Here is a 27,397-nt window from a genome sequence, read left to right on the forward strand (position 1 = left end):
GGATGCAATATTCAGGGGCATGTCCAGATAAGTGGAGCAAAATCTCTGCTAGTACCCACATATGCAATATCATCTTTCTTCCTCTTCTTTTCTTTTCTTTTTTGTCTGATTTTCTTTACTTTTGTACAAGAAAGATATAAAGCTTTTAATCTCATAGGCTAATTAATTTCATTAAGAGGTTCATGCTAGTCCCACTAATTGACCCAACAGGCGACAGCTACCTATTTGATCCGTTATGCCACTAGGGTAAGCTGCATACCTTGGCATTGTACTCAGTGCCTTAGCATGTTCAGGTCATAATGGTTAGTCATTTTAGCCATACAAGTATTGGAAATTCAATCAGGTGACGATGGGAGGAACCAACCCTACACCAGGCTCAATCAAATACATTTACAGCCGCTCCGTTAAATACAGTTCACTTCGGATCGCGGTTGTGAATGGCAACCTGAGTTGTGATAATGTGACCCTCTTTAGCATCAAATTGCAGCATGTGTTAACAATTGTAACCTTCGGCCATCACCCATCACCACAGTTAGGGACTCACTAGTTGCTTGATTGCAGCAAATCACAGCCATCACACTGCAGCAATGAGACCCACAACACGCAAATCAAAAGCAACGGAAGGGAGTCACCAGTGGACTTATTGCGGCAAATCACACAGCATTACAGTACAACAATGAGAGCAGGGCATTATAAGTTATAACTCGTCCAGTCGGTGGTATAAAGAGAGCACACAACACGGGACAGTATCCACTAGCATCAAAACTCAACAAACCATTGACCGAACCGAAACGAACTTCTATTTTTACTTTGGGTTCAACAAATTTCGAATTTCATCAGAGAAGTTCGGCGAACCATGTGACTTGGGGTAGAGGTGCAGTTGTGTTGAGCTATGCCTATGGTTGCGCATAGCCAAAAAAACATGGCATTGAGTAGTGGATTCATTTCATATGTAATCACGGGATGGTTCGCAAGCTGGCCATATCATTTCTCTAAAAATGGGCAAGATTTTCCTTAAGTATGCAATGCATGACTTGGGAACAAAATACTACTACTTAAATAGAGAGAGAGACCCACACATACACACACAGAATAATCCATACATTGCAAGAGCAAGGAGAGCTAGTCTTGTGACAAATATAAAGAACCTTCTCCCAAGTAATTTGTTAAAAAACACTACATTCTTGCCTTCGCTATTTGTTCATCAAGAACAACACATTGATAGGGTGCATGCAGAATAAGATAGTCTTACATGCTAGAGGACATTTAGAAGAGGTTTAGGAATATAGACACAAGAATGTGTTGGCACTCTCTAAGATTAAGCACAATGATTGACTTCCTGCAGGCCATTACCTTATACTTTGCGGATGAGTCATTTTCCAATGCTTGATGTTTGGGACCTAGGCTGCAATGGCACTAAACTTTGTGCTCTTGATCTCTTTGGCATTATATACATTTATCATAATATAACTATTAGACTATACATTTGCAATTAGATAATAGTGTACAATGTAATATTTCTGTCATGGACAGTTGTGAGGATACTTTTGAAGTCACAGGGACTTTTTTCTCAACTTGTCTATGTCTTAAGTAGTCACACTTAAAGCTTGGGGCAGTAACACTATGAAGTTTATTTTTACAATTGCATGTGGTTTGATCAGAATGTAGCAAGTAGTTTTGTTAGCCTTTAATGCTGCCTCTAAATTGATTATATAGCATAAAATATTTCATACCAGAAAAAACTATTCATTATAATAGAAAATAAAGTAATAGACGAAATATTTCACACATCAGCCGTATCATTACCTCTAAATACCTCAAACCCCATGTAAAGAGGCGGTGCCCCACCCTGGCAGGTTTGGCCTTCCATCCTCTATACTCATAAAGGCCTGTGGATGAGTAAATGCAGCGATTAACTCTCTGATAGGATGTCTCTAAAGGTACACTGCCACACGTGACAACCTGGAAAAGGGAATGAAATACCAAAACATCAAATGTAAGGATAAGGAATATAATCAACTTCGAAAAGAGAATACTGTATTCAAATTTCAAACTCATATTTGAAACCTTAACACATTCATAACAGAATGTACAACTCATGACCACTGATAAAAATTCACACTTGAATCAATGGCTTGAACCTGAAACGATGCTTTCCGGAAAAAGTTGGAGACTCATTATGGAAAAGGCAAGAAAAAATGCATGCTCTGAACAGAGGAATTAACTAAGTAGCAGTACTAATAAGATGAGATCAGATAAAGATAGTTGTATTAATGCCCAACAATCTACCACCAAGTTGGTAGATGGGGCTCAACAGTACTGGCAATGTGAATAAACAGTGCAAGTGAAAAGGTAAATTAATTGCATCCATTGCAATTTGCATATTAGTGGATATTTTAGTACATTTTTCAGTGTGAATGGATCAAAACATGCCATTACACTACTGAATTACAATGTTACAGATGATGTAGAAAGACGATTTACAAAGCAAAGCTGCACAATTCTGGAGATATAAAGTGGGCACTTGAAAATATTTAATAAACTGAAGAACACAATACTAAATTTTGAATAATGCAATGTAACTAAAGCACAACAGGGAGGAAGCTGGAACTAAACTAATTTGTTTTATATAAATAGTTTCACAAAGATGTGGATGGACAGTTTGATGACAAATTAAGAATACAAAACACAAGTAGAGGTTCAATGGAATTGCAACCTACTGGCCTTTTTCTTAGCTCTTGCTTTCCATTATTTAGTGCATATCCCTTTCCAAAGAATACGTCTGTAGAGACTCATTATTTTGAATATGAGAATCATAATAACCCAAAAAAGAGTTTCTGCTTTGGCCAACAAGAATATATATATATATATATATAAGCTGAAAATGACCCCCATTTCTCCAAATTCATTGGTAATGACCACGATATCGAACATGGGTGAAAATCTTGTAAGAAGACCATTGTTTGTTTCTCAGCTCCTTATCCCCTTTATTTTTCTTCTTTCCCGGTTACTCTTATTCAGTATCCTTCACTCCAGTCTCCCATCTCCTTCCCAGCATAAAGCCATGCACACTGAAAATTAACACGTGCATCATGGGGACAGAGAGAATTTAGTACACAGAAAATGCACATACAACAGATCCAATGACCACAATGATGGAGATCTTTGTATGCACATTTGCGGGTAATTTCTGCAATAGGAGTCTGGAGATTATCGCCATTCATGGGGCACAATGCACTAAATATGCCCACAGATTTTGCATGGATTCTGTGGACAATTCATCCCAAAACAATGACCTTCAAGAGAGACCCTGTTTTACAAAGGTAGACATGCAAAGGACTAGAGGGTGTACTATACAAATCACTAGTCAATGAAGGCTTATGAAAGAAATATGGAAGATTTAACTTGTCTAATTATAACAAATCACAGAAAAGCAAACAAAAAAGGTTCTGAGACATTATTCAGGTATTTTAAATCAACAATAACTAAAAGTTAGAACCCAGTCCATATTGAATATACAAATCTCAACAAATATGGCACTACTAATAAGAGGCAGATGTTGCCAATATCACAAATTGAATTCAGAGAGAAGACCCAGCCTAGCACACTAATGCCGGTAAACAAACTCATATGAAGTCAGTGCTGGTTAATGTAGCTCGGACAGGTGTTCTGGCCTCGGTGTCAATGAGGCTAGAAATACAAGAGCAGAAAATATCTCCAGGGCCAAGTTATTCTTTTGAATGGAAATATTTTAATTAAATTAATTAATCAGCTTTTAATTAATTTCTTATATTTTAAGTTAGGGAAATAGATTAGTTAATTAGCAATAACTAAAACATAGTTGATTTTCCTCTAGAGACTTCTGAAAAAAGTTTCCAAGTAATCCTAGCCATCAATTAGATCATTTCAAATCTGGAACTTCGCCATTGACTTCTCAACGAGAGATTATAAAAGCCTTGGATATTATGATCATGGTTATTGGGTTTGACACCGAGGATTTCAATAGCAGTTGAAGTAGTGAATATTTTCCAAGGTTTTCTTTCATCAGTATTCTTCTAGTTTTCGACATCCAAAGGAGGAATTTTCCCATAATTCTTATGCATACAAGGAGGCCGAGTTATTGAGGTCGTGAGGATTCTAGTAGGGCTGTGTTTTCTCTGAGAGAGGCCGAGATTCCTTGTGGAGGTCATATTTGCCAAGAGTAGGTTGTACAAAATTACCAAGGGGGTTGTATGAGTTGCCAAAAGAGCCGAGAGGCTAATTCCATCCAGTCGTGAGCTTCAAAAGGTCCAAGAGCCACAAGTGTGGTGTCGTATAGGTCATATTTGCCATTGTGAGGTTGTGTCAGGTTGCGAAGGGAGGTTGTGAGCCTTCCGGGGGATAGGTCAACTTGTGGAGGTGAAGAAATATTTTATCAGAGCTCTATCGAGATTTGGCAAGTTGTATTGTAATATTTATCAATTGCAAAATTTGCTGAAAATTAATAAAACCCTCAAATCTGAAGCATTGGTTTTCCCTTCAGGGTTTTTCCAAGGACGTTTTGTCCAAATATATTGGTGTCCATTTTGTGATTGGTTTTCTCAAGTTTGCACAGTTTATTTTTGGTGAATACTGTGATCGTGTTTTTATTCAATACTTGCAGTAAAATAAATTTGCTCATAATTAAATACATTGGATAATTATCAGTTGATTGCAATAAGCGATATTTTTATCAATTTTTCACATGTTACCAGAGCAAATCTGAAGCGCAAAGGTTTATAGATGTAGATCAACGCAAGGGTTTGGAAGAGGAAGCCAAGGGTTTAATACCCAGATCGATTTCTTTAGTTTGTTCCAGATTTGCTTGGAAGAATTTCACCAATGTTATTTTTTGAAAGAGGGATCAATATTTTCAGTCAAGTCGTGAGGGTCGCTGAAGGACCAAATTGCCCAAATCTAGTTGCATGTGTTGGGTGTTGAGGTCATGTTGAGGATACAAATACTCCAGAAGGGCCAAGAAGGTGAGGCTGAGTCTTTTTGAGAAGGCTGAGACTTCTAGAGGCTAAGTCGTGAAGCCAGTTTGCTGGTACAAGAGATATTTATTTTTTATTTTCTCTCAAGAGCTTCAATAATGGCTTCAATAGGATTGAGGGATCAATAGGTTGGATGGCACATCTAACTTTAGCATCTAGAAAATTTGTCGCTTTCTTATTTTGGAAGAGCATGAGCTAAAGGAGTTTACTAAAACACATATTATTGTACCAACAGATCCTACCATGTTGCATGAGTACTAGAAAGATGATGCCAAGGCCAGGCATATTATTCTAGAGGGTCAAGAACCACATTGTTCCACATTTAGTGGAAGAAAATACGGCTAGAAGATGTGGGATGCCATCAACAAACTTTTCCAGGATAAAAATATGAATCGGAATATTATCCTAAGAGAGAAGCTTAAAAGCACCAAACAAAATAAGGAAGAGAGCATTGTCAGTTATCTCACCAACATCGAGACAGTTAAAGATGAGCTAGCAGCAATTGGAGAGAAGGTTGATGACGAAGAGCTTGTGGGAACAACCCTGAATGGGTTTCAAATGTAGTGGGATGTTTTCATGCAAGTGGTTAGTGGAAGATCTAATTTTCCTACTTAGTACCACTTGTGGAACAACTTCACACAAGAGGAGCTTCAACTGTATGAAAGGCAACAGTAGTACTAGCAGCAGTTCCGAGCAAAAGGGAGATGACAGCGAAAATGTTGCTCTTGTGAGCAAGGGAAAAGAGAACAACGGATCTAATAAAGGGTCCAACTCCAAGGAGGAAAAGAAGGACATGTTGAAGATCAAGTGTTATGGTTGTCACAAATTTGGTCATTACCACAACAATTGTCTGCACAAGAAGAGAGGTGAGAAGAAGGGCAAGAAGCAAACAACAACAGTCGCAAATGAGCTTTCTAGATGGATAGAGGATGAGTTTGCACTCATCCAGCTTCCTAGACGAATAGAGGATGAGTTTGCACTCATCACTTGTAGCAACAATCCATGAGGGTTGTGGCATAGTGAAATGGGCCATGCGGTACTCAAGGTGACAAGTGTTCCAGTTGCAAGCACAAAGCACAATGATGTACAATGTAAAACACCGTCCTCGCTAAGAGGGAGTGTTGGATGATGTAGCTCGAACAGGTGTTCTAGCCTCAAGTGGTGTCAATGAGGCTAGGAACACAAGCGCAAAAAATATATCTAGGCCCAAGTTATTCTTTTGAATGGAAATGTTTTAATTAAATCAATTAATCAGTTTTTAATTATTTTCCTAAGTTTTAACTTAAGAAAATAGATTAATTAATTACTAATAATTGAGATATAGTTCATTTTCCTCTAGAGACTTATGGAAAAGTTTCTAAGTGATCTTAGCCATTGATTAGATTATTTAAGATCTAGATCTTGGTCGTTGATTTCTTAGCGAGAGATTATAAAGGAAATCAACATGCAGCGTTGGAGATTATGATCGTGGTTATTGGGATTGACACCAATGAGGGTTTCATTAGTAGTTGAAGCAATAAATAAATTTGGGGCTTTCTTTCATCAATATTCTTCAAGTTTCCGAGATCCAAAGGAGGAATTCTCCCACAATTCTTCTGTAGACAGGTCAGTCGAATTATTAAGGTTGCAAGGATTCCAATAGAGCCATGTTTTCTCTTTAGAGAGGTCGAGATTCCAAGAGGTGGTCGTACAGTTTCGCTAGGAGGAGGTCGTATGTGATCACCAAGAGGAGGCCATATGTGATCGCCATAAGAGCCAAGAGGTTGATTTCGTCCAGGCTGTGAGCTTCATGTCAGATAATCAGAAAGGCAAGAAGATTTTCTTATGTTGACAATTTCTTGTGATTTTCTTATATTCTTATTAGCTTTCTTTATGTTCTTCTTTATCTTCTTCTCATCAAGCAATCATCAAATCAAAAGCATGAAGATCAATGACACCAGAAGTCGGCACTCAGCGAGGGCCAAAACCCCTATATAGGGGAAAACCTAATCAAACTCTTCAACTAATAGATTCAAATCAAATTGAGACAAACAAAGACCTTAGACTTGACCAAAGACCTCCCTCCTCCACCAGTTAGTCTTCCAAGATGATTAGGAAAACTACAGTAGTTTCTTCTTGTCCACCACCAGCTTCAACCCACCAACAATACAAAATTTTAAACCCAGCTTCCAGAATTTCGACCCCTACTGTAGGTCTAAAATTTCGCCCTTCCTAGCAACCCCAAAACTTTGCAAATGTCGCAATAAAGAGAGAAAATTAGACTTCTTTTGCTTGACAAAGACTTCTTTCTTCGCTAGGTTTTTCTCCTTCTTATGAATTTCGTTCTTCTTTTTCTCCTCCAACTATTGTAGATCGAACTTGCTTGAGATGTGCTCCAAATGAGGTCGAATAGCTGCCAATATATAGTGAATCTATGAGGTCAAATTCCCTTGATGAGACAGACTTGTCCTTCTTTAAGGCCGACTTGGTGGAGGTGGCCTAGATGACTCATTTTACATCAAAATAAATTTATTTCTTCATAGATAAAGCCCAAGAAGGGTCGTTTACATGATGGCATGAACAAGGACTCTTGACATAAACCCTAGAAGCCTAAAATGGAGGCTTTGACCTAGAAATAAAATAATAAAGCATGAAACCCATGCTTAATAAATAATTTTTCTTTCATAATAAAATTTATTTTTCTTTCTTTTGACAAATGTATTACATCATGACTCGAATATAATTATGAAGACCGGCACTAGTTACATTCTTCAACAATTCAAGGTCCAGTTGTAGAAAATCCATGAAATTCTGATCTGCTGATAAGAACAATCTAAAAACCAATTTCTTTTCATACAAACACAGAATTTCTCTACTCGATTTGCAGCAGAATTAGGAACAAAAATAAAAGCACAATCACACATTTGAACACCACAATTTTTCAGGGAACCCAACTGGAAAAAACCTCTGCTTGATTATTGAAAATATATTGAAGAAAATTGAACATTTGATCTCTTACAATACCACTGTTTCAATCTGAAAGACACACTTGTCTTTCCTGCTTAATCTAAGCTTGAAACCTATGCAAGAATTTTGACCTCTACTTCCTTACCCAAGGAATTCATCCTTCTCCAATTCCAACAATCCTTTCCTAGGCTTGTTCACCTTCTCTCACAAGCTCCACGCACAACCTTGTGCTTCCTATTGTTTAGTCTCACCAACTTATGCCTTCGTTCCTTCTTTTAAAGGCAATTCGAATGGTTAGAATTAGTGAGTTTTTAGTTAATGAATTGACCTGGATCTTTTCTAGTTAACAAAAGTCAATAGAACTAATTAACTAGATCCTCCTAAAATTTAGGAGGCTAACTCCACTTAAGCTTTTAGTTCCCAATTTAACTCACACTAGAAAATCAAGAACTTGACTTCCAATTTCAACACATCAGTTAACTGCCTCATGCACTCCTAATTTTCGAGGGAACTCCTAAATTTTAAGAGCTCGACCATGCACAAATAGGAACTCGACGTTGACTCCTTGAATTAAGGCACAAAGCCAAGAATCACTTTTCTCACTAATTTCAACACCAGGAGCCACACATGTAGGGCCATATAAGTCGTATTTGCAAGTGTGAGGTTGTGTCAAATTGCAAAAAAAGGTCGTGAGCCTTCTAGGGGTTAGATCGACTTGTGGAGGTGAAGAAATATTTTATCAAAGCTTTGTTGGGGTTTGGCAAGCAGTATTGTAATATTTATCAATTGCAAAATTTGTTGAAGATTAATAAAACCCTCGGATCTAAAGACTAGTTTTCCCTTTGGGGTTTTTCTAGGGAGGTTTTGTCCAAAAATATTGGTGTCCATTTTGTTATTTGTTTTCTCAAGTTTCCACAATCTATTTTCAGTGACTAGTGCAATCATGTTTTTATTCAATATTTCCAATAAAATAATTTTGCTCGGAATTAAATACATTGGATAATTACCAGTTGATTGCAATAAGCAATATTTTTATCGATTTTCCACAGTCTGTGACTTGCAATTAATGCTTTACATGCAAGTTGCATTTATTGCAAGAGTGGTCATGGGTTCATTTGTGAATGCTATCAAAGCCCAAGAAACTATGGGGTTTGGGATTGAAAAACATATAAATGTTTGGTAAGCCACTGCCAGTGAAGCATCTCAGTGTGTAATGTCCCAAACTGAGTAAAAAAATGGCTAATTTAACTCAACAAAATGCTACATAAAAAGTTCATTTAACAGAAGATTGCCATGTAAAACATAACAGATAGAGCATTGCAATCCAATAACACGATGAATAGAAAAATCCTTAGCTTTATTATATTAGATAAACTAGGGCTTACATACATCCCAAATAGCTGAGATGAGAAACTAGCCTTAAGGATCTGCTCCAACGCTGTGTTGGCCCTCCAAAATTGAACTAAAATGCGATTGTTAGGCTCTCTTGTGAATTCTGGATGAATTCACCAAGGGGAGAGTTGGGTACTCACCACTCTCACTGAATCACCCGAGGGTTTCCATCCTAGGGCTATTGAAGTAGAGAACTCGGTCCTCCCACTCTCAACAAAGACATATGCTCATGTCCAAGATATCGCCAAATGATCTCCTCCTCTTTTATAGATCTAATGGATAGATATCCAAGCCTCTAGAAGCATCTTATTTTATTATTATTCTAAAAGCTCCTCTCTTGACTTTATCTTAAGTGACCTTTTAATTTTATTTTATTTCACTCAAGTCACTATTGGCTTTTTTCCTCCAATTAATTATTTTTCTCGTTTAAATTAAATGACTAATTAATGTCAATTTTAATTTAGGACAATGGCAAATCACCCACCATACTCTCTCCAGCTACTAGAAATCACTTTTCAACATCCCATCTTGTAGATCTTCTTGTTTCAATTCCAACAAGCTATTACACTAAGGTGTATCTTCAAATACTCCTCCCAAAATGCCACCTTGAACATAATTAATTAAATTATGCCCAATAGTAACCATGCTTTATGAAAGTTGTCAGAATGCAACGGACCACAGGGCAAGTTGTGCGGATGATGGAATATGTCAAGCAAATGCCATCGAATCCCATAAAAACTCCTCAAAACTCCCTCAGGACCCCTGATGACATAAACCTCCTCTCATGACCTAGCCATCCTGTGCCCTGGAAATCCACCAAAGCTATACTATAGAGGAAAATAAAAATGGGGACATGACACAATGCCATGCACTCTTTAAAGGAGAAGGTAGGTCTATGGCAATGAATAATGATAACGACATCTGAAAAATGGCTCTGGAAGGATACAAAGACTCATCATAATAATTCTACCATGTGGAAAGCACCAGTGAATTCCTTTCATATTGTAAGTTCTTGATGGGCCTGGAAGACCGTGAATAGGAGAAAAGTAAAGGTGGGGGACAGGTAAGGTGCAAAAGCAAATCATCTTCTTCACCCAAATCAACAGCTCTGATTCACAATCAAAATATACATTTAGTGCTGCTTCTGTGGTAATTCAATCAATCAATGGAGGGAAGAATGAAAACAGTAGGAAATATAGGGCTGTGGGGTTACTTGGCTTAAGAATGGTCAAGATACACACAGACTGTCAATCACAGGTCTGTTACACTAAAAGGAAAAGACATATAGGGTTGGAGGGCTATTTCGCTCAAAACGGTCAAGATAGACACAGATTTCAATCACAGTACTCAGTACAGTTACACTAAAAAAAGAAGATATCCTTTTATGGTCCAAAAATCCCTCAACGGAAAAGTACACAGCAAGTCTCAGCTATGTCAGAGGGTTCGTGGAATTTGAACCTTGAAGTTTGAAATTCAACGAATCTCAAAAAAAAAATAGGATTGTTAAGGTTTGGCAATGAAATTCATCAGCTAATCATACAGCCTGGTTTATGAAGAATGAATGCCCTTTTTTTCTTCTTGGCTATTGAAAAAACCAATGGGAGAAGGAATAAGACGCCCAGCAAATAAGAGATTCTGCTGATTGATCTTGCTCTCTCTGAACACACCAAAAGATGGATTAAATGATACATACAAACAACATTCTAAGACAGAAAACTAATTGATCCTTTGAATAGAACCTGCATGCGAAGAAGGGGATGCCCTAAATTGTGGTCGGCACATGATTGCAACTAAAGATTAACCTGAATTTAATGTCCCATTTTCCCCTTTTCTCAGAACTACAGATTTGGTAGTTGAACAACCAACTGCCAGATGTTGTGAGAAAAGAATGGGGAGTGGTACAAAACTGCCCAGAGGTATTAGCAATGTACCATCTGTGGCTTTCTGAATTGATCATACAATCCTTGAGTGACCCCGAATTTCCCAACTGGCAAGTTGTGCGCATGGAGAAAAACAAAACAGAACAGAGAGAGATCAATTATTGTTGTGTAATGACCAGAAAGGAATTGCAGAGAGATGTGCAAATAACCTATGTAACATGTGGTCAATTAGGGTTTTCCCAGTTTTCCTGAGTGGTTGGGAGGAAGGGCTGGAATCCTCCCCGCCCAAGTTTAATTCCTGCAATTGACATGACAGATGTTGACGGTATTAACAGTATATGTATACTCCTCATATGGAATATACAGTGTTGTACCTGTGAAAAAATAAACCTACATAACATGTGGAATAAATCAGAACTGCAAGTGGATTTTAAGACTGTAGCTTTGAACAGAAGGTGAGAAATCTTTCTGAGACATAGCAGCCCATGTGAAGCTGTGGTTTGCCCAATTTGTTTGGGAAATCAGTGTTGTAGCTTTCAGTCTCAGCTAGAGGGACTGAAGGAATTTGCTGAAAAAGTTTTGTTTGATCTATGCTAAAAAAGCACTGAGAACAAAGGAGGTATTGAGGGACTGCTAGAACAAAGAAGAATTTTCTTTATGCTGTGCAGGCCCAGTGGGGCAACACCGTGGAAGATAACAGTCCCTGCCTCAGTAGCTAAAAGGCAGCATGCTAAATTCCTGTGTACAAAGGAGAGCAGCCTTCATGTTCTCTGCCTGTTGAATCCCTGATATTACCTGAGTGAGTCTTCCTCTCAAAGCACTGGATCTGGCTCTGGGGGTGGATGAGCCTATGGTTGGGTAGGGCTCCTCCTTCAGTTTCCAGCAAAACTGAGAAACTTAAGTGACACAGATAAGTGTAACTATTTTCCTTTCGTGAAATGACATTATTGTTCAATGTTACATAACCATTGCTATACTGGGTTATTGAGTATGTTAAAATGATGAGTTGAAATTAAAGTTAACTGTGTTGACTACTAGCTATTATTTCTTTCAGAAAAGAACTCTGTAAACAGAAGCTTTCCTTGAGTAAGATACCTGTGATGAGTATGTAATGTGTAGTTTGTGAAATATAATATAAGAGCTGAGTTTTACATCTCTTCATGTTTTCTGTTAGTATGCCTGGCTATTGCTAGGCCAGCAGTGGCATTGAACAGCTGCCACTGTGCCCGTGATTGAAGTAAGAAGACCTGAAAATTCAAAATTCCTCAGTGAAGGGAGACCTTATTTTTCTCTAAAGATAAGCCAGGAGACTGGTCTCTCTGTTTGTAAGAGTCTGGTGCTGAAGTGTGTAGTTTCAACCCTCAAAGTAGTGAGAAGAATCTCACTTGGGTGAAGTGATGGAGTTGGCCACTGGCCATCTCTGTCTTCCATGGAGAAGTGGCCTGGGTGTGGCGTTGATTTGGACTGTCTTTATAGGCTGTTGAAGGCTCCCAAGCTTTCAAAAGACATCTGGGCAAGTTCTCTGCCCTGTCAGAGTCAGTTTCAGACCTTTGGAACCAGCCTGAAAAGCTTGGTGTAAGCTTTTGAATTTTGGGTATTATCCCTTTTAAAATTTGGGGTTGGGGTTTTTAGCTGCCATGACTGAGGGCTTAGCTGCAAAGGGGGATTAAGCACAGAGTCCATTAACCGGACTGGCCTTAAGTCTCTTTGGAGACTTTCTTACTTCTCCTCATAGCCCAGTGTTCATGGACCAGAGACCAGATTTTATTCTCAAAATGGTCAAGGTCGAAGGAAAGGCCCAATCCATCAGTTGATAGAGTCCTTGCCATTTCTATCAGTTGGGGTTCATCAACTGAACCAGCTTTGGAGCTCAGAGACCCTTTCTTAGAATTCCCGATGCCCTAGTGGCCTGGTGATCCGTCAATCAAACCGGAAAAGGGAGAGGATCCCGATTTTGTTTGATGCAGTAGACAAACCCATAATCTGTCTAGGGACGGCACCGGAGTCTGTCGAGGAGCAGAAACCTAAGAATCCAGAAAAAAAATCTTAAAGAGGGTATTACTAAAAAACCCAGATCCAAATGCCAGAGCAACAGACCACATGGAAGCCATTGGAGTCCACATGAGCACTCCTGAACCCAATAGGAAGCCGAAAGTTGACATGGCATGATGATGTGATGAGGCATGTAGGCATGTTTTGGGTGACATGGCATGTTGATCTGTAGCTGACATGGCATGTCAATGTGGCATGGTGATGTGGGTCAAAGTAGCACAGTTGTGATGAGGTGGAGGCCAGGTGGTAGCCAAGGTAGAGGTGATGTGGGTGGCAGAAATCTAAAAATCTGGAAATCTATCTTTTCAGATAATTGGGGCTTTCAAGTTTTCCCAGAGCCAGATATTGACTTGTTGAGCAAGCACTTCCCCAAATCCAGATGAATCCAGGGGTTTGGAAAGTTCCAAATGGATCCAGAAGTCCGGCAACCCAAATTCACGAAGATCTGGAACATGCCTGTAATGGGGATTTAAGAAAATCCTGAATCCAGACTCCAGAGAGGAGTGGCATGATGATGTGTCTATCAAAGGGCATGGTATCTCACAGCGGAGACCAGGGGTTGCCACATGACACCCGTGTGTTAGCTGAAGTGGCACAGTAAGGTGGGGACAGGTGGAGAAAAGGTCTGGCACACAGCAATGGTACAGATGCTGGTGTGCTGCTTGGAAGCGTGAATCTTCAGAAGGGAATAACTTTGTGTCCAGAGCTCAAATTTGGATGATATTTATATCATTGGAAAGCTCCCAACAAGCAACAAATGATGGAAGTCTCAGCAATGAGTTTTGAGGTAGCTGAAGTCTGAGGATTTTTTACAACCCCGCCTCCGTAAGATGACATAGGGGGTTGGATATTTTATACTAAGTGCAGATTGTTCAAAATATCCATTTAGACTTGGTCCTATTAGAGCAGCGCATTTCCTTTTGTTCAATTCTCGCAATTCCCTAACCAAGCTATTACTATGTCTTCATATAGCAACATACTTTAGAGAAAAATTATTCTTAACAATTGAAACTTACATGTTGTTGAACAAACAAATTTAATTTCAACATTTCCAATCAAGCATATCCCCTATTCTAGAACTCATGGTATCTAATCCTATTCCATGCTACAGAGGCAGGACCAAGAAGAAATTATAAAAGTTATTGTAGTTAATTTTCAGATGTGCCAACATTTACAAAGAATGCATTTTGGTATATTTACTTGGTCTTGTACTTACAAACTAGATAAGATTTTTGGTCAGAGATGCATCTCTTCCAGTTTAACAGTATTAAAACATCAGTTTCATCTTAAGACAGTTTGCATTGAGTACCAAAAATATCAGCAGGTAATCTCTGAAAGAATCAGAATCCTTAAATAGCCTGAAAGCTTTGGAAAATTTGGAAAACCAATGATCCTGTCAGCCCATGTTCTTTTCTCTTTAAAACTAAGTTGCACGAAACGACAAAACGTTTCGAAGTTTCCAAAACGGGTACGTTTAGAAATTTCACCAACCAAAAATGGAAACGTCGGCCGAAACGTTGGCTGAAACGCCATATATATATATATATATATATATATATATATATATATATATATGTTGCACGAAGCGGGAGCGAAGCGGAAGCGCGGAAGCGCGGAAGCGTCATTTTCCAAAAATCTAGGAAGTGAAGCGTCCGCGGAAGCATCTGCTATATATATATATTTTTTATATTTTTTTTGCATTTATACTCAAAACAAACATCCCAAATACCAAATTAATTGTAGAAGACATGAAAACATGCATATTTTTGCATAAATCAAGATAGATATGGCATCCATGATTCCATTGTAGTTACTAGTATGTACAACAATCATCTATATTCTAGCTATTACAAACATACATCAAATTTTTAAGCATATTATAAAACATAAAACATTTAAGCATATTATAAAACATAAAACATAGAGCATATTATGATTTATCTAGCAAGTGAGCAACTGTCAACATTTGTCATGTCCAAAATTCAAATAATAATGTTTACAAAATATGTCACTTGGTCACCGCCAAGCCAAAAAGGTTCAAAATTCAAATTCAAAGTCTACAAGTCTAATGAGTAATCTATGACAAAAAGTAGTAGATTGTGAATATATCTACTAATCTCTCCTCCTTCCACCACGAATAGAACGTGGTGGCGGGCCTCCACGTGGTGGCAATGAAGAAGATGGTGCCTCTGGAAGTCGTGGCACTGAAACTGATGAAGAAGAACCCCCTGCTGTTGGTGTTGAACCATGGAACCTAGGAACCAAGGGACCAGATGAGGGAGCATCTGCTATATTTATATTTTTTTTTGCTTTCATTTGTCACCCTAACCCAAGGTGGACCCACCCCCAACAAGCAAACTCACCTAAAATTTAAAAAAAAATTGAAAAAAAAACGATTTTCTAAATGCTTTTCCGGAAGCTTTTCTGGAAGCGTCTGGGAAGCGTCTGGGAAGCGCCTGGGAAGCGTCTGGGAAGCGTCTGGGAAGCGCCTGGGAAGCGTCTGGGAAGCGCCTGGGAAGCGTCTGGGAAGCGCCGTACGAAGCGCGCTTCGGCGCTTCGGAAGCGCCAGCGCTTCCAAATTTCCAGGAAGCGTCTAAAAATTTCGGAAGCGCGCTTCCGGGGGCGCTTCCGTACGGGGCGCGCTTCGGGCCTAGGATCCGGGGGGGGGCGCTTCCTGCAACATTGATGTATATACATATATACATATATGTATATACATATATACATATATGTATATATATACATAAATGTGTATATATATATATATATATATATATATATATATATATATAAGTGAATAACACATTATCTTGCAAGAAAAAGACGCATAGACGACAATTTAGAAGGAAAACCACGTCTATATTAACTCTCATAGACGATGACATAATGGTCGAGTTTCGGAGTTTCGGGTACGGGTACATCCCGAAACGGCAGGTTGCTAGAAGTTTCGTGAAACATAGCTTTAAAAAAGAGTGCTTCCATGCACATATCAGGCAAATATCTGTGTGGGTCCTTGGAGACAATCAAATTTCATCCAAGAGCATGTGTTCGGCATACATAGGGTTGATAAAATCAATACTAGAGAGCAAATATACCACAAATATTTCAGGATTCACCAAGTAGTGGATCATAATCATAGTTTTAAAATTCGGCCAATTCGAAATGGAAACGGCCGAGTTGATCCGTTTCATTGCCCAGAAATATGACTCGGTGGAGGAAACGGTTCGGGAGGCCGAGTTAGCCATGACTCGGCCGAGTCATTGAATGACTCGGCCGAGTCATGGCTGACTCGGCCAACTCGGCCGTTTCCACATCTACTCGGCCGAGTCATTAAATCTGGCCAGTCACCCAAAAAAACAGGGATTTTTCTAATTTTTTTTAACTTTTTAACATTTAGCTGATTGTTGGGGACTCCAAGATGTTTTCTAAATTGGTTAAGTGCTATTTGGGGTCCATTCCCCTCTCCTAGTATTGATATGCTATTCAAATTTCATGGTAATGTTAAATTCTTAAAGTAAAAGTGACATTCTCATTAATCTTCATTTTCATCCTTTTACTTAAATTTTTAACATTACCATGAAATGACTCAGGATGTTTGAGAGTGGTTCCGGCCTCATTGGATTTCATATGGAGAAAGTAGAATTTTAGATTTCATTCAAAATACAACAAACTTATCAGTTTTTCAGGATTGGAGGATTGTAATGTTTCCATTGAATTTTGTCATGTATTAGGGTATGGAACTCGTATTTAATCAAGAGCACCAATCCCTCTATGTACCTTGATGTTAGTGACATTGGTTGTCGAAATCCTCCGGGATTCGCACCCAAACCAGGAGCTTCTGAAAATGTCACTCCCACTGCCGTTTTCGCTCTCGCTCCCCACTTTCGCTCTGACTCCCAAGTAAGTAGTACTGGTCACAGACTTTTGTTGTAGAGGCCATTTATAGCCTCCTTGGTTATGTGTTTTTGTTTTGATCTCTATATCAACATCGTGTATGTATTGTACAGTGCACTGGGTGCCATTTTGATATAATGGATATATTCATGAGCCTACTTTGATCATATGTTGTCTTCTATCTATATTCTAATGCTGTGTGTTTGGAAACATGAATGAAAATCTTTAAAATTATTTGTTTTTATAAAAAATAAATAATTAATGTATTTTTTACAACGACCGAGTCATTGAAATTGAGCCGGCCGAGTCGATACCGAGTCGGAGTCGGAGTCGGAGTCGACCCTCGGCCGAGTCGGAGTCGGAGTCGGAGTTTTAAAACATTAATCATAATTAGGAGGCAAACCCTAAAGTTATCATCATTCCATTTAAGAGCTTCCTTCACATGGGTTTAGGATCTTTAGATTGTGCTAAGGTTATGCTGCAGAATTTGAGTGCACATATTGCATTCATACCATTGAAGAAGGGGGCTCTGGTCTCTTCAGACATTTTTGTGTATTCTCCTATTTCATCTCCAATGCCTTTGAGGACAGAAGGAGACCAATAATCCGTGGGTCATGGGTAGCGAGTATAGAGAGTATTAGCTCTGTATGTTTTTTGAATTTGCAAGCATAATATAAATCTTGCCTTACTTAAAAAAAATACCATTGAAGAAGAGCAAGTGACCTACTAACCCTTAAGAACATAAGGGAGGATGAACCCTATGTAAAATTTTCTGTTTCCCACCCCGGTTTTCAGTTTCACCTTATTTCTCCCATATAGTTAAATGCCCATTCCCATAGCCATACATTTAACAGACTGAAAAAATAAATATTGCTGAAAAACACAAATTCTGGAAATTTTTCAGAGTGCTGGAAATTGCAGAAATAAAAATCAGCAATTAAAAACAGCCATAAAAACACATTTAAACTCAGTGATTTTTGGTCAACTTGACCCTGGAAAAACCCCCTACAACTCTTGGGGAAAACCAGTTTGAGAGCTCTTCTTTATTTCTGGAAAATGCCTTTTACAGAGAAAATTTTCAGCAAATAAATTTCAGCAAAAACAGAAATTTCCAGCAAGCAAAACTTATCTGTTTTCAGCCCAAACGACAATCTGAAAAATGCTGTAAGAGCTGTACGGACCGTACGGATGTACGGACTGTACGGATGTACGGAAGTACGGACCGTACGGACTGTACGGACTGTACGGACGGCCGTACGGACTTGTACGGACAGCCCTCGGAAAAAGTGCAGAAAATCGTTTCTTCGATACTCGTGCTGAAAAATAATTTTTTCCACTATTTTGCTCACAAAAACTGCCTTTTTCTGCTTGTTCTTTATGCTGTTCGGATTTGCTGAAGTGCTGCCTTGGTGTGTGTGCCAAACTGCTGCCTCTTTCTCCTCCTTGTCCAGAAATCTCCCTTGCTCTCTTGCTCTCCTTCTCCCAATCTGCTCATGAAAGAATGAATGATCTTTTCCTCCTTTTCCTCCCTTAACCCAACCCTAAATGACTTTTGGGTGATCCCTAAATCCAATGGCTGAAATAGATTTAGATCAATGGCTGAGATTAAATGCTCATTTAAATCTCACTTTCTATTTTTTAATTCACCCCACTTTAATAAAGACCCACTTAGTCATTTATTTCCAAAGTCACTTTTCCTTTCTAATTTTTCATTGACTTTATAAAGTCACTTTAAAATTAGACTTAGTAACTTTATCACTTAAAGTCACTTTCAAATTAGATTTAACTTTATAAAAATTATAAAGTTACTTTAGGAGAAAAATTAAATTCTTTTGGACACTTTTCCCTAGGCCAAAGATCAAAGCCTTAGGGAACCACCTGTCCTCCGGTACCAAATTTCAACACTCCCTCTTACCGAGGAAGGTGTTCCTCACCACACCCATCTTGTCTCTGAAGTAGACATGCTTGCCCCGTGGTAAGGCTTTGGTAAGAATATCTGCAACCTGCTCATCAGTGGAAATATACTCAAGCTTCACAGCTCCCTTCTGAACATGGTCTCTGATGAAATGATATCTGATCCCGATATGCTTTGACCTGTCATGAAATACTGGATTCTCCGTGAGTTTAATGCAACTCTGATTGTCACAGTAAATCACTGAAGGTCTCAACGGCTGACCAAATAAGCCAAACAACATCTTGCGAAGCCAGATGGCCTCACAACTAGCTAGACTGGCTGCCATATACTCTGCTTCCGCTGAACTCAGTGCTACTGACTGCTGCTTCCGGCTGAACCATGACACTACTGCTGAACCCAACCCAAAACAACACCCTGAAGTGCTCTTCCTATCAGAAGCACAACCTGCCCAATCAGAATCAGTGTATCCTGCCAATCTCACTCCATCTCCCTGCCTGTAGTCCAGACCATAATCCACTGTCCCCTGCAAGTACCGCAAAATGTGTTTTGCAGCCACCCAGTGAACCTTCCTAGGCTCACACATAAACTGACTCATCGTGTTGACTGCAAAACAGATATCTGGTCTGGTGTTGACCAAATACATCAAGGAACCAATCAGCTGCCTGTACAATGTGGGATCCACCAACTCGGAATCCGAAGCATGAAGCTTCTTCCAGTTGGTGATCATCGATGTCGACATGGGTCTACAATCCTCCATGTGGAATCTGCTAAGGATGTCCACAATATACTTCCCCTGCCCCAGGAAGAAATGCCCCTCCTCCTGCCACACCTCCAAACCCAAAAAGTAATGCATCAAGCCGATGTCCTTCATCTCAAACTCCGCCGCAAGATCTCTCTTGCAGTGCTCTATGAGTCTCTCTGCACCTGTAATGATCAAGTCATCCACATACAGCACCAGAATGAGAGGCTCCTCACCAATCACAATAAAGTAAAGGTTCGGATCTGCCTCACTCTTTGTGAAACCCATCCCCTGCAAGTATGCATCTATCCTGGAGTACCAAGCTCTGGGAGCTTGCTTCAGGCCATAAAGGGCCTTCTTCAATCTGCACACATGGGACTCCTTCCCATGCACCTCAAAGCCCTGTGGCTGCTCAATGTACACCTCCTCCTGTATGAAGCCATTGAGAAATGCGGTCTTCACATCCATCTGGTGGATCTTCCAACCCATCTCTGCTGCTATCGATATAATGGAGCGGATCGAAGTATATCGAGCCACGGGAGCGAAGGTCTCCTCATAATCAACTCCCTCTACCTGTGAGAACCCTCTAGCCACAAACCTTGCTTTGAATTTCTCAATGCTGCCATCTGCAGCATGCTTTACCTTGTAAAGCCATCTGGAAGTAACCACGGATTTGCCCTCAGGCCTCGGCACCACCTCCCAAACATCATTCTTCATGATAGAAGAATACTCCTCCTGCATGGCCTCTCTCCAGACCTGCTGGCTAGCTGCCTCCTCATAGCTAGAAGGCTCAGAGTCAAGGATGCTGGTAACCATCGCCATATAGCTACAAAATCTCTCAGGTGGTCTACTCTCTCTGACCGGCCTCTTCGGCTCAGCAACAGATGTGGCATCTCTCAAGGTGTCCTGAAGCCACTTGGGCTTCCTCTTCCCTGAGCATGCTTCTCCCATAGGAGAATGAAACTCCTCCTCCTCATCCCCATCAGTAGCCTGAACTCCTGACTGTCTGTCTGCTGTCCTCCTGCCTGCACCTGAACCTGTAGAAGCTGAGGTACCGTGTGAACTGTCCATCAGTGGACTCCCTAGTGAACTGCTCTGTGAACTGCTCTGCATGCTGCCCGGAGCACCACCCCTCTGGCTCGGCGAGCCACTGCTCACTGATGGACCTGACATCCTCATAGATGTACCTCCGGATCCTCCTGATCCCTGCCCACTGGATCCCTGCGACTGACTCAACTGCTGCTGAGGGTCTGGCTGATCCAGATACTCTAACTCCCGTGACCTCCTAAAGGCCCTGTCCTCCTCGAACTTCACATCCCGTCTGACAACAACTTTCCTCTGTGCAGGAATGTAAATCCGAAAGGCCTTTGAGGTCTCACTGTAGCCCACAAAGATACCCTTCTCTGCGGTGGGCTCTAGTTTGGTCCTCTCCTCCTTGGGTATATAGGAGTATGTAATGCATCCAAGGATATGAAGATGACCAAGATCAGGCTTCTTCCCAAAGAAAGCCTCCTCCGGAGTCATGTGCCCCAAGGCACGATGCGGACTCCTGTTCTGCAAGTAAACAGCTGTGTTGCAGGCCTCTGCCCACAAGAACAATGGCAACCCCTGATCATATAACATGGCTTTGGCAGCCCCTATGATGGATCTGTTCTTCCTCTCCGCAACCCCGTTCTGCTGGGGGTTGTAAGGAACAGTGAACTCCCTCCTAATGCCTGCCTCCGCACAATAGTCAACAAACTCTCCAAGGGTGTACTCTCCTCCATTGTCCGACCTCAGGGACTTGATCTTTCGACCTGTCTGAGTCTCCACAAGAGCTCTGAACTCCTGAAACCGCTTGAAGACCTCACTCTTGGTCTTCAAGAAATAAATCCAGGTCCTCCTGGAGTGATCATCAATGAATAAGACATAGTACTCATATCCACTCAAGGAAACATGAGACATCCGACCGCTCACATCGGAATGAATCAAATCAAGTATCCCAGTCGCTCTGCTGTCACTGCTGGGAAAAGGGGATTTGGCAAACTTGCCCATTGCACAACCTCTGCAAGTATCATGGTGATCAGTACTGAAATCTGGCACACCTGTAGTGATCTCCCGCAATGTCCTCAAGGCTCCATGAGACATGTGCCCCATCCTGCGGTGCCAAATCTCACACAGCTCAGAACTGCTAGCTCTGTTGTCGGTACTACAGCTCAATGCCAAAGGGGCTGGAATGCAAACTTGTACACCTTTGCATGGCGTACACCTATCACTCTAGCTGAATCAGCTGGAGAGCCCCTGGGATACATCAACACCTGTCCTTCCCTGAACAGTACCTCATATCCTCTGTCCTCCAACGCTGAGACGGATATGAGGTTCTTCCTCATCCCTGGCACATAAAGAACCTCTGACACCTTCAAGGGAGGTTTGGACTCCCTCTGAAATGTCACTGTCCCCACCCCGACTGCTCTAACAACTCTGTCATCACCGAGTACTACCTCAATATCAGTGCCACTCTCTGAAAGCTCTGAGAAGTACTCCCGGACTCCTGTCATGTGACGTGAAGCCCCACTGTCCACATACCAGATACCTGTAGATGCTCCGCTAATCGAGGGAAAAGCATGCTCCCTCTGAACCTGTGTGGCAGGTGATCCTGCACTAGAGGACTCACATGTAGTGAACGCAAACTCCCGGTCAAAACGACCTGCAAAGTCCTCAATCTCAGCTGAAGCTGCCACATCCTGGGTCTTTCCCTTCTTCTTCTTCTTCTCCGGACACACAACTGCATAGTGTCCCATCTTCTAACAATTCCAACACTTCACTTTGGAATAGTCCTTTTGTGAGTTACCCTGTTTACCTTTACCTTTGCCTTTGCCTCCACCACCGCTTGTGGAAGCCTGCTTCTTCCCTTTGCCTTTCTTGCCTCCTGCCATCAGTGCTACGTCCTCATCCTGCTCAACTGGCTTGGCTGCCCCAAGCTGTCGTTTCCTGATCTCTGTCTGAATACAATCATCCCAAAACCTCTCCCATGTGGGAAGGGTCTCACGTGCACAAACCCCATCAGCAAAGTTCAACCATGAACGGGGGAGGCCATTCACTGCAATACGCACCAACTCAGTGGATGGAATGGCCTCTCCAATCGCTGCCAACTCATCTCTCACATTGGTAATCTTTGTGAGATATCCAGCTGCACTATCATTCCCCATCTTAATGTTTTTCAGCTTCTCCTTCAGGACCATCTTCCGGTTCTCATTGGTACTCTGGTAGAGATTGGACAATGCTGTCCACATCTCATGGGCATTGCTCTTTCCTCTCACATGAGGAATGCAATGGTCTTTGATTCCGTCTAGAATCAGCCTCTTACCCTTGTTGTTCTTTTTATTATAAGCTGCCAACTGAGTAGCATCAGTAGGCACAACAACAGGGTGTTGTGCTGTATGCACCATGACATCCCAGACTTCTGCCTCCTCAAAGATACTCTGCATTCTCTCCTTCCACACGCTGTAATTTGAATGCCCATCCAACCTATCCTCCACCCTCAATCCCAATGACATCTTGCTGTCCTAAAACTGAAAAATAGCACTGCTGTTGTAAAGATAAACCTGCTGTTTATGAAAAATCAGCTTGCTGGAATTTTCTGAGTGAAAAAATCAGCAGCTGTATTTTTTCTCTTTTGCTGTCCCAAACTGCCCTTCAGCACTCAAGCTCTGATACCATGTAAAATTTTCTGTTTCCCACCCCGGTTTTCAGTTTCACCTTATTTCTCCCATATAGTTAAATGCCCATTCCCATAGCCATACATTTAACAGACTGAAAAAATAAATATTGCTGAAAAACACAAATTCTGGAAATTTTTCAGAGTGCTGGAAATTGCAGAAATAAAAATCAGCAATTAAAAACAGCCATAAAAACACATTTAAACTCAGTGATTTTTGGTCAACTTGACCCTGGAAAAACCCCCTACAACTCTTGGGGAAAACCAGTTTGAGAGCTCTTCTTTATTTCTGGAAAATGCCTTTTACAGAGAAAATTTTCAGCAAATAAATTTCAGCAAAAACAGAAATTTCCAGCAAGCAAAACTTATCTGTTTTCAGCCCAAACGACAATCTGAAAAATGCTGTAAGAGCTGTACGGACCGTACGGATGTACGGACTGTACGGATGTACGGAAGTACGGACCGTACGGACTGTACGGACTGTACGGACGGCCGTACGGACTTGTACGGACAGCCCTCGGAAAAAGTGCAGAAAATCGTTTCTTCGATACTCGTGCTGAAAAATAATTTTTTCCACTATTTTGCTCACAAAAACTGCCTTTTTCTGCTTGTTCTTTATGCTGTTCGGATTTGCTGAAGTGCTGCCTTGGTGTGTGTGCCAAACTGCTGCCTCTTTCTCCTCCTTGTCCAGAAATCTCCCTTGCTCTCTTGCTCTCCTTCTCCCAATCTGCTCATGAAAGAATGAATGATCTTTTCCTCCTTTTCCTCCCTTAACCCAACCCTAAATGACTTTTGGGTGATCCCTAAATCCAATGGCTGAAATAGATTTAGATCAATGGCTGAGATTAAATGCTCATTTAAATCTCACTTTCTATTTTTTAATTCACCCCACTTTAATAAAGACCCACTTAGTCATTTATTTCCAAAGTCACTTTTCCTTTCTAATTTTTCATTGACTTTATAAAGTCACTTTAAAATTAGACTTAGTAACTTTATCACTTAAAGTCACTTTCAAATTAGATTTAACTTTATAAAAATTATAAAGTTACTTTAGGAGAAAAATTAAATTCTTTTGGACACTTTTCCCTAGGCCAAAGATCAAAACCTTAGGGAACCACCTGTCCTCCGGTACCAAATTTCAACACCCTAAAGATTGGGGAATAGAAGTCCACCTCAACATACGAAAAGGTAACCATGCTTTTCTAAGGTCCTCTAGCTGTGGATTAGGGCCTTCCTAAGTTGCATGGAACAAGGAAATAGGTACGAGTTTCCGAAATGGGCATAGGTACGAAACGTGACCCCCAAAATTTTGGAAACGAGGAAACGCAATATATATATATATATATATATATTAGGACATTTAAGAAACATGTGCAATCGTAAAGCATATATGATACATTCTAATTTATTACATTATGATTAAATTGTCAATTGTCAATGCATAAACTATAAGTCTCTAAATTTACAATATCCAAAATCAGCCACGAGAAATTTCGAATTTCTTGTCTCGTGCTTGATTGGACGTCTCCTCCTACATAGTCGAACGACCTTAGTGCTCTTGATTAAATACAAGTTCCATACCCTAGTATCCTACGTGCTCTTGATTATTGGGAGTCTCCCCTGCATAGAGGGCTTGGTTCTCTTGATTAAATACAAGTTCCATACCCTAGTACATGACAAGATCCAATAGAAACATTGCAATCCCCCCAATCCTGAAATCCTGAAAAACAGATAAGTCTACTGGATTTTGAGTGAGATCTAAAATTCTACTTTCTCCATATGAAATCCAATGAAGACGAAAACACTCTCAAACATCCTGAGTCATTTCATGGTAATGTTAAAAATTTAAGTAAAAGGATGAAAATGAAAAATAAAGGAGAATGTCACTTTTACTTTAAGAATTTAACATTAACATGAATTGCATATCAACACTAGGCCATAGGCTTGAACATTAGGCTGCCCCACTCAAAAAAATCCTCTTTTTTGTAACTTGTGAGACATCTAGAAGATATTTTAGTTGCCTAATAAAAAATTAGAAGCGAAAAAATAAAAATAAAAATACAAGAAAAAGTCAAATTAGAAGAGGAAACTCTGTCGTATGGCCTGGAAAGGCATTTCCGACCGTACTGGCCATGTTTCCTCCTCGAGAAACAGGCCAATACGGCCGAAAACGCATTTCCAGGTCGTACAATACGAGTTCTTCGTTTCCGTTTCGTTTCCGACCGGAAAAGGACCCTTCTCCAACATTTCCTGCAACTTAGGGGTCTTCCTTCTACTACAAATTAGGGCTCTTCTAGCTGCGGATAATGGCCTCTTCTAACTGCGTATTAGAACTGACTACGGCTAGGGCTTCTTGGATCTGCGGCCAGATCTTCTTCAAGACTGTGGCTAGATGGTCTTCTTGCATGACTGTGATTAGGGTTGCGTATAAGACTCTTCCATGATCCTCCATGACTGCGTCTAGATCTCCTCTTACCTGCAAGATGATCTCCTCATAAGACTGCGACTAGGGCATCTTAGGTTCAGCGTCTAGGGCTTCTCCCTCTAGATCTCTCTAGCCACCAAACCCAAAACAAGTGGAGAGAGATCATGAGTGAAGTGAGTGTGAGAAATGACTCTAAGTCATCTCCTTTTATACTAAAACGTTGAGCACTTGTGGGGTTTATTTGATTGCTAGCTGACCTTAACGATTTGTCCAATAACACAAATAAATTCATATCTCCATGAATACTTATTGGAATCGGATGATCTTTAGATCAATCCTACACCTCTCGATGAGAGGGATCCAAGAAAAATATCAGCTGCCATAAATAAGATGACCGACATGAAGTTTGGCCCTAGTTGCCAAATTTAACAATTTTCCACTCTATTTGCCTATCAGACATCAACTTGAAAATAAGCCCATACAGGAACAAGGGGGATATAAGAGGCCCCAAGAAAATATAAAATCAAAAGTACAACACCAAAAAGAACTCTCCTCACGTGGAGCGGTTCATGGCCTTGAGGAGGGGAAGGGGTCTGGCACCATTCACTCATCTATCTACTCTAATGAGGTGTAATGACCCACCTATAGCTATAAACAAAATACAAGTATTAGCATACATACGAGGCCTCCATACGATAGCTATGTATGTATGAACCCGTATGTAACGCACTATATATATATATATATATATATATATAATAAACCCTCAAACGAACAGAAATGTTGGTTTTAATGTTTAAAATTTTAATTTGTAAATTAAAATTTATGAAATTAAATAAAATTAATTAAATTAAAATTATAAATTAACTTAAATCTTTAAAATAATAAATAAACTTTATTAAATCAAATTTAGATATTCAAATAAAATCACCCAATCAAATCAGATTTTGTTTTATAAAAGCAACACGTATCAAAATTAGGACATGGAGATGGAGGAAGTCGGTGAACGGGAACTTATAAGAAGGAAGGGGCAGTTGGAGGAAGGGGGGAGAAAGAAGGAGGAAAATTTGTAACACAGAGTTTTTCAACAGAAAAGATTGAGCCTTGTTTGTTCTGAAGTTTTTGGGCACGGGGAAACAGAGTGCAGCAATTGAGAAGCATTCTGGACTGAGTACCTAGGTTGTACTTAGTTTGGCTGGGAGGTTATGGTCTTTTGGTAACGGCAGCGAGCTGAAGAAATTCTGAAGCCAATTCATTCGCAGAAAACCAGGTAGGTACTTCTCAACAAATCAATCAATTTGAAATATGAAATTTTGTTAAATTTTAAAGCAAGTTCATGAAGATTTCATATGTTGTTCAGAGTAAATAGCTATTTAATAGTTTTACAGTGTTTAGAGGAGGAGCAAATGCCTTCAAACACAAGCCTGACCTTTTAGTTTTATTAG

General features: G+C 40.1%; 1 protein-coding gene across 3 annotated transcripts in view; it reads right to left on the reverse strand.

Annotated features, from left to right (window-relative positions):
- The window catches only part of LOC149231543 (protein SHOU4-like), a 42,901-nt gene that overhangs the window by 11,902 nt on the left and 3,602 nt on the right, over nucleotides 1-27,397 (reverse strand). For all 3 annotated transcript variants that reach the window (XM_089379228.1, XM_089379227.1, XM_089379229.1), the window contains exon 3: nucleotides 1,807-1,962. In XM_089379228.1, the coding sequence (XP_089235354.1) occupies nucleotides 1,807-1,962 (156 nt within the window). The remainder of the gene's footprint in view (nucleotides 1-1,806; nucleotides 1,963-27,397) is intronic.

The sequence above is a fragment of the Pinus tabuliformis genome, chromosome J (genome assembly GCF_031772625.1).
Source record: "Pinus tabuliformis cultivar Carrire ecotype Pingquan chromosome J, CPIR1, whole genome shotgun sequence".
In the NCBI taxonomy this organism is placed as follows: Eukaryota; Viridiplantae; Streptophyta; class Pinopsida; order Pinales; family Pinaceae; genus Pinus; species Pinus tabuliformis.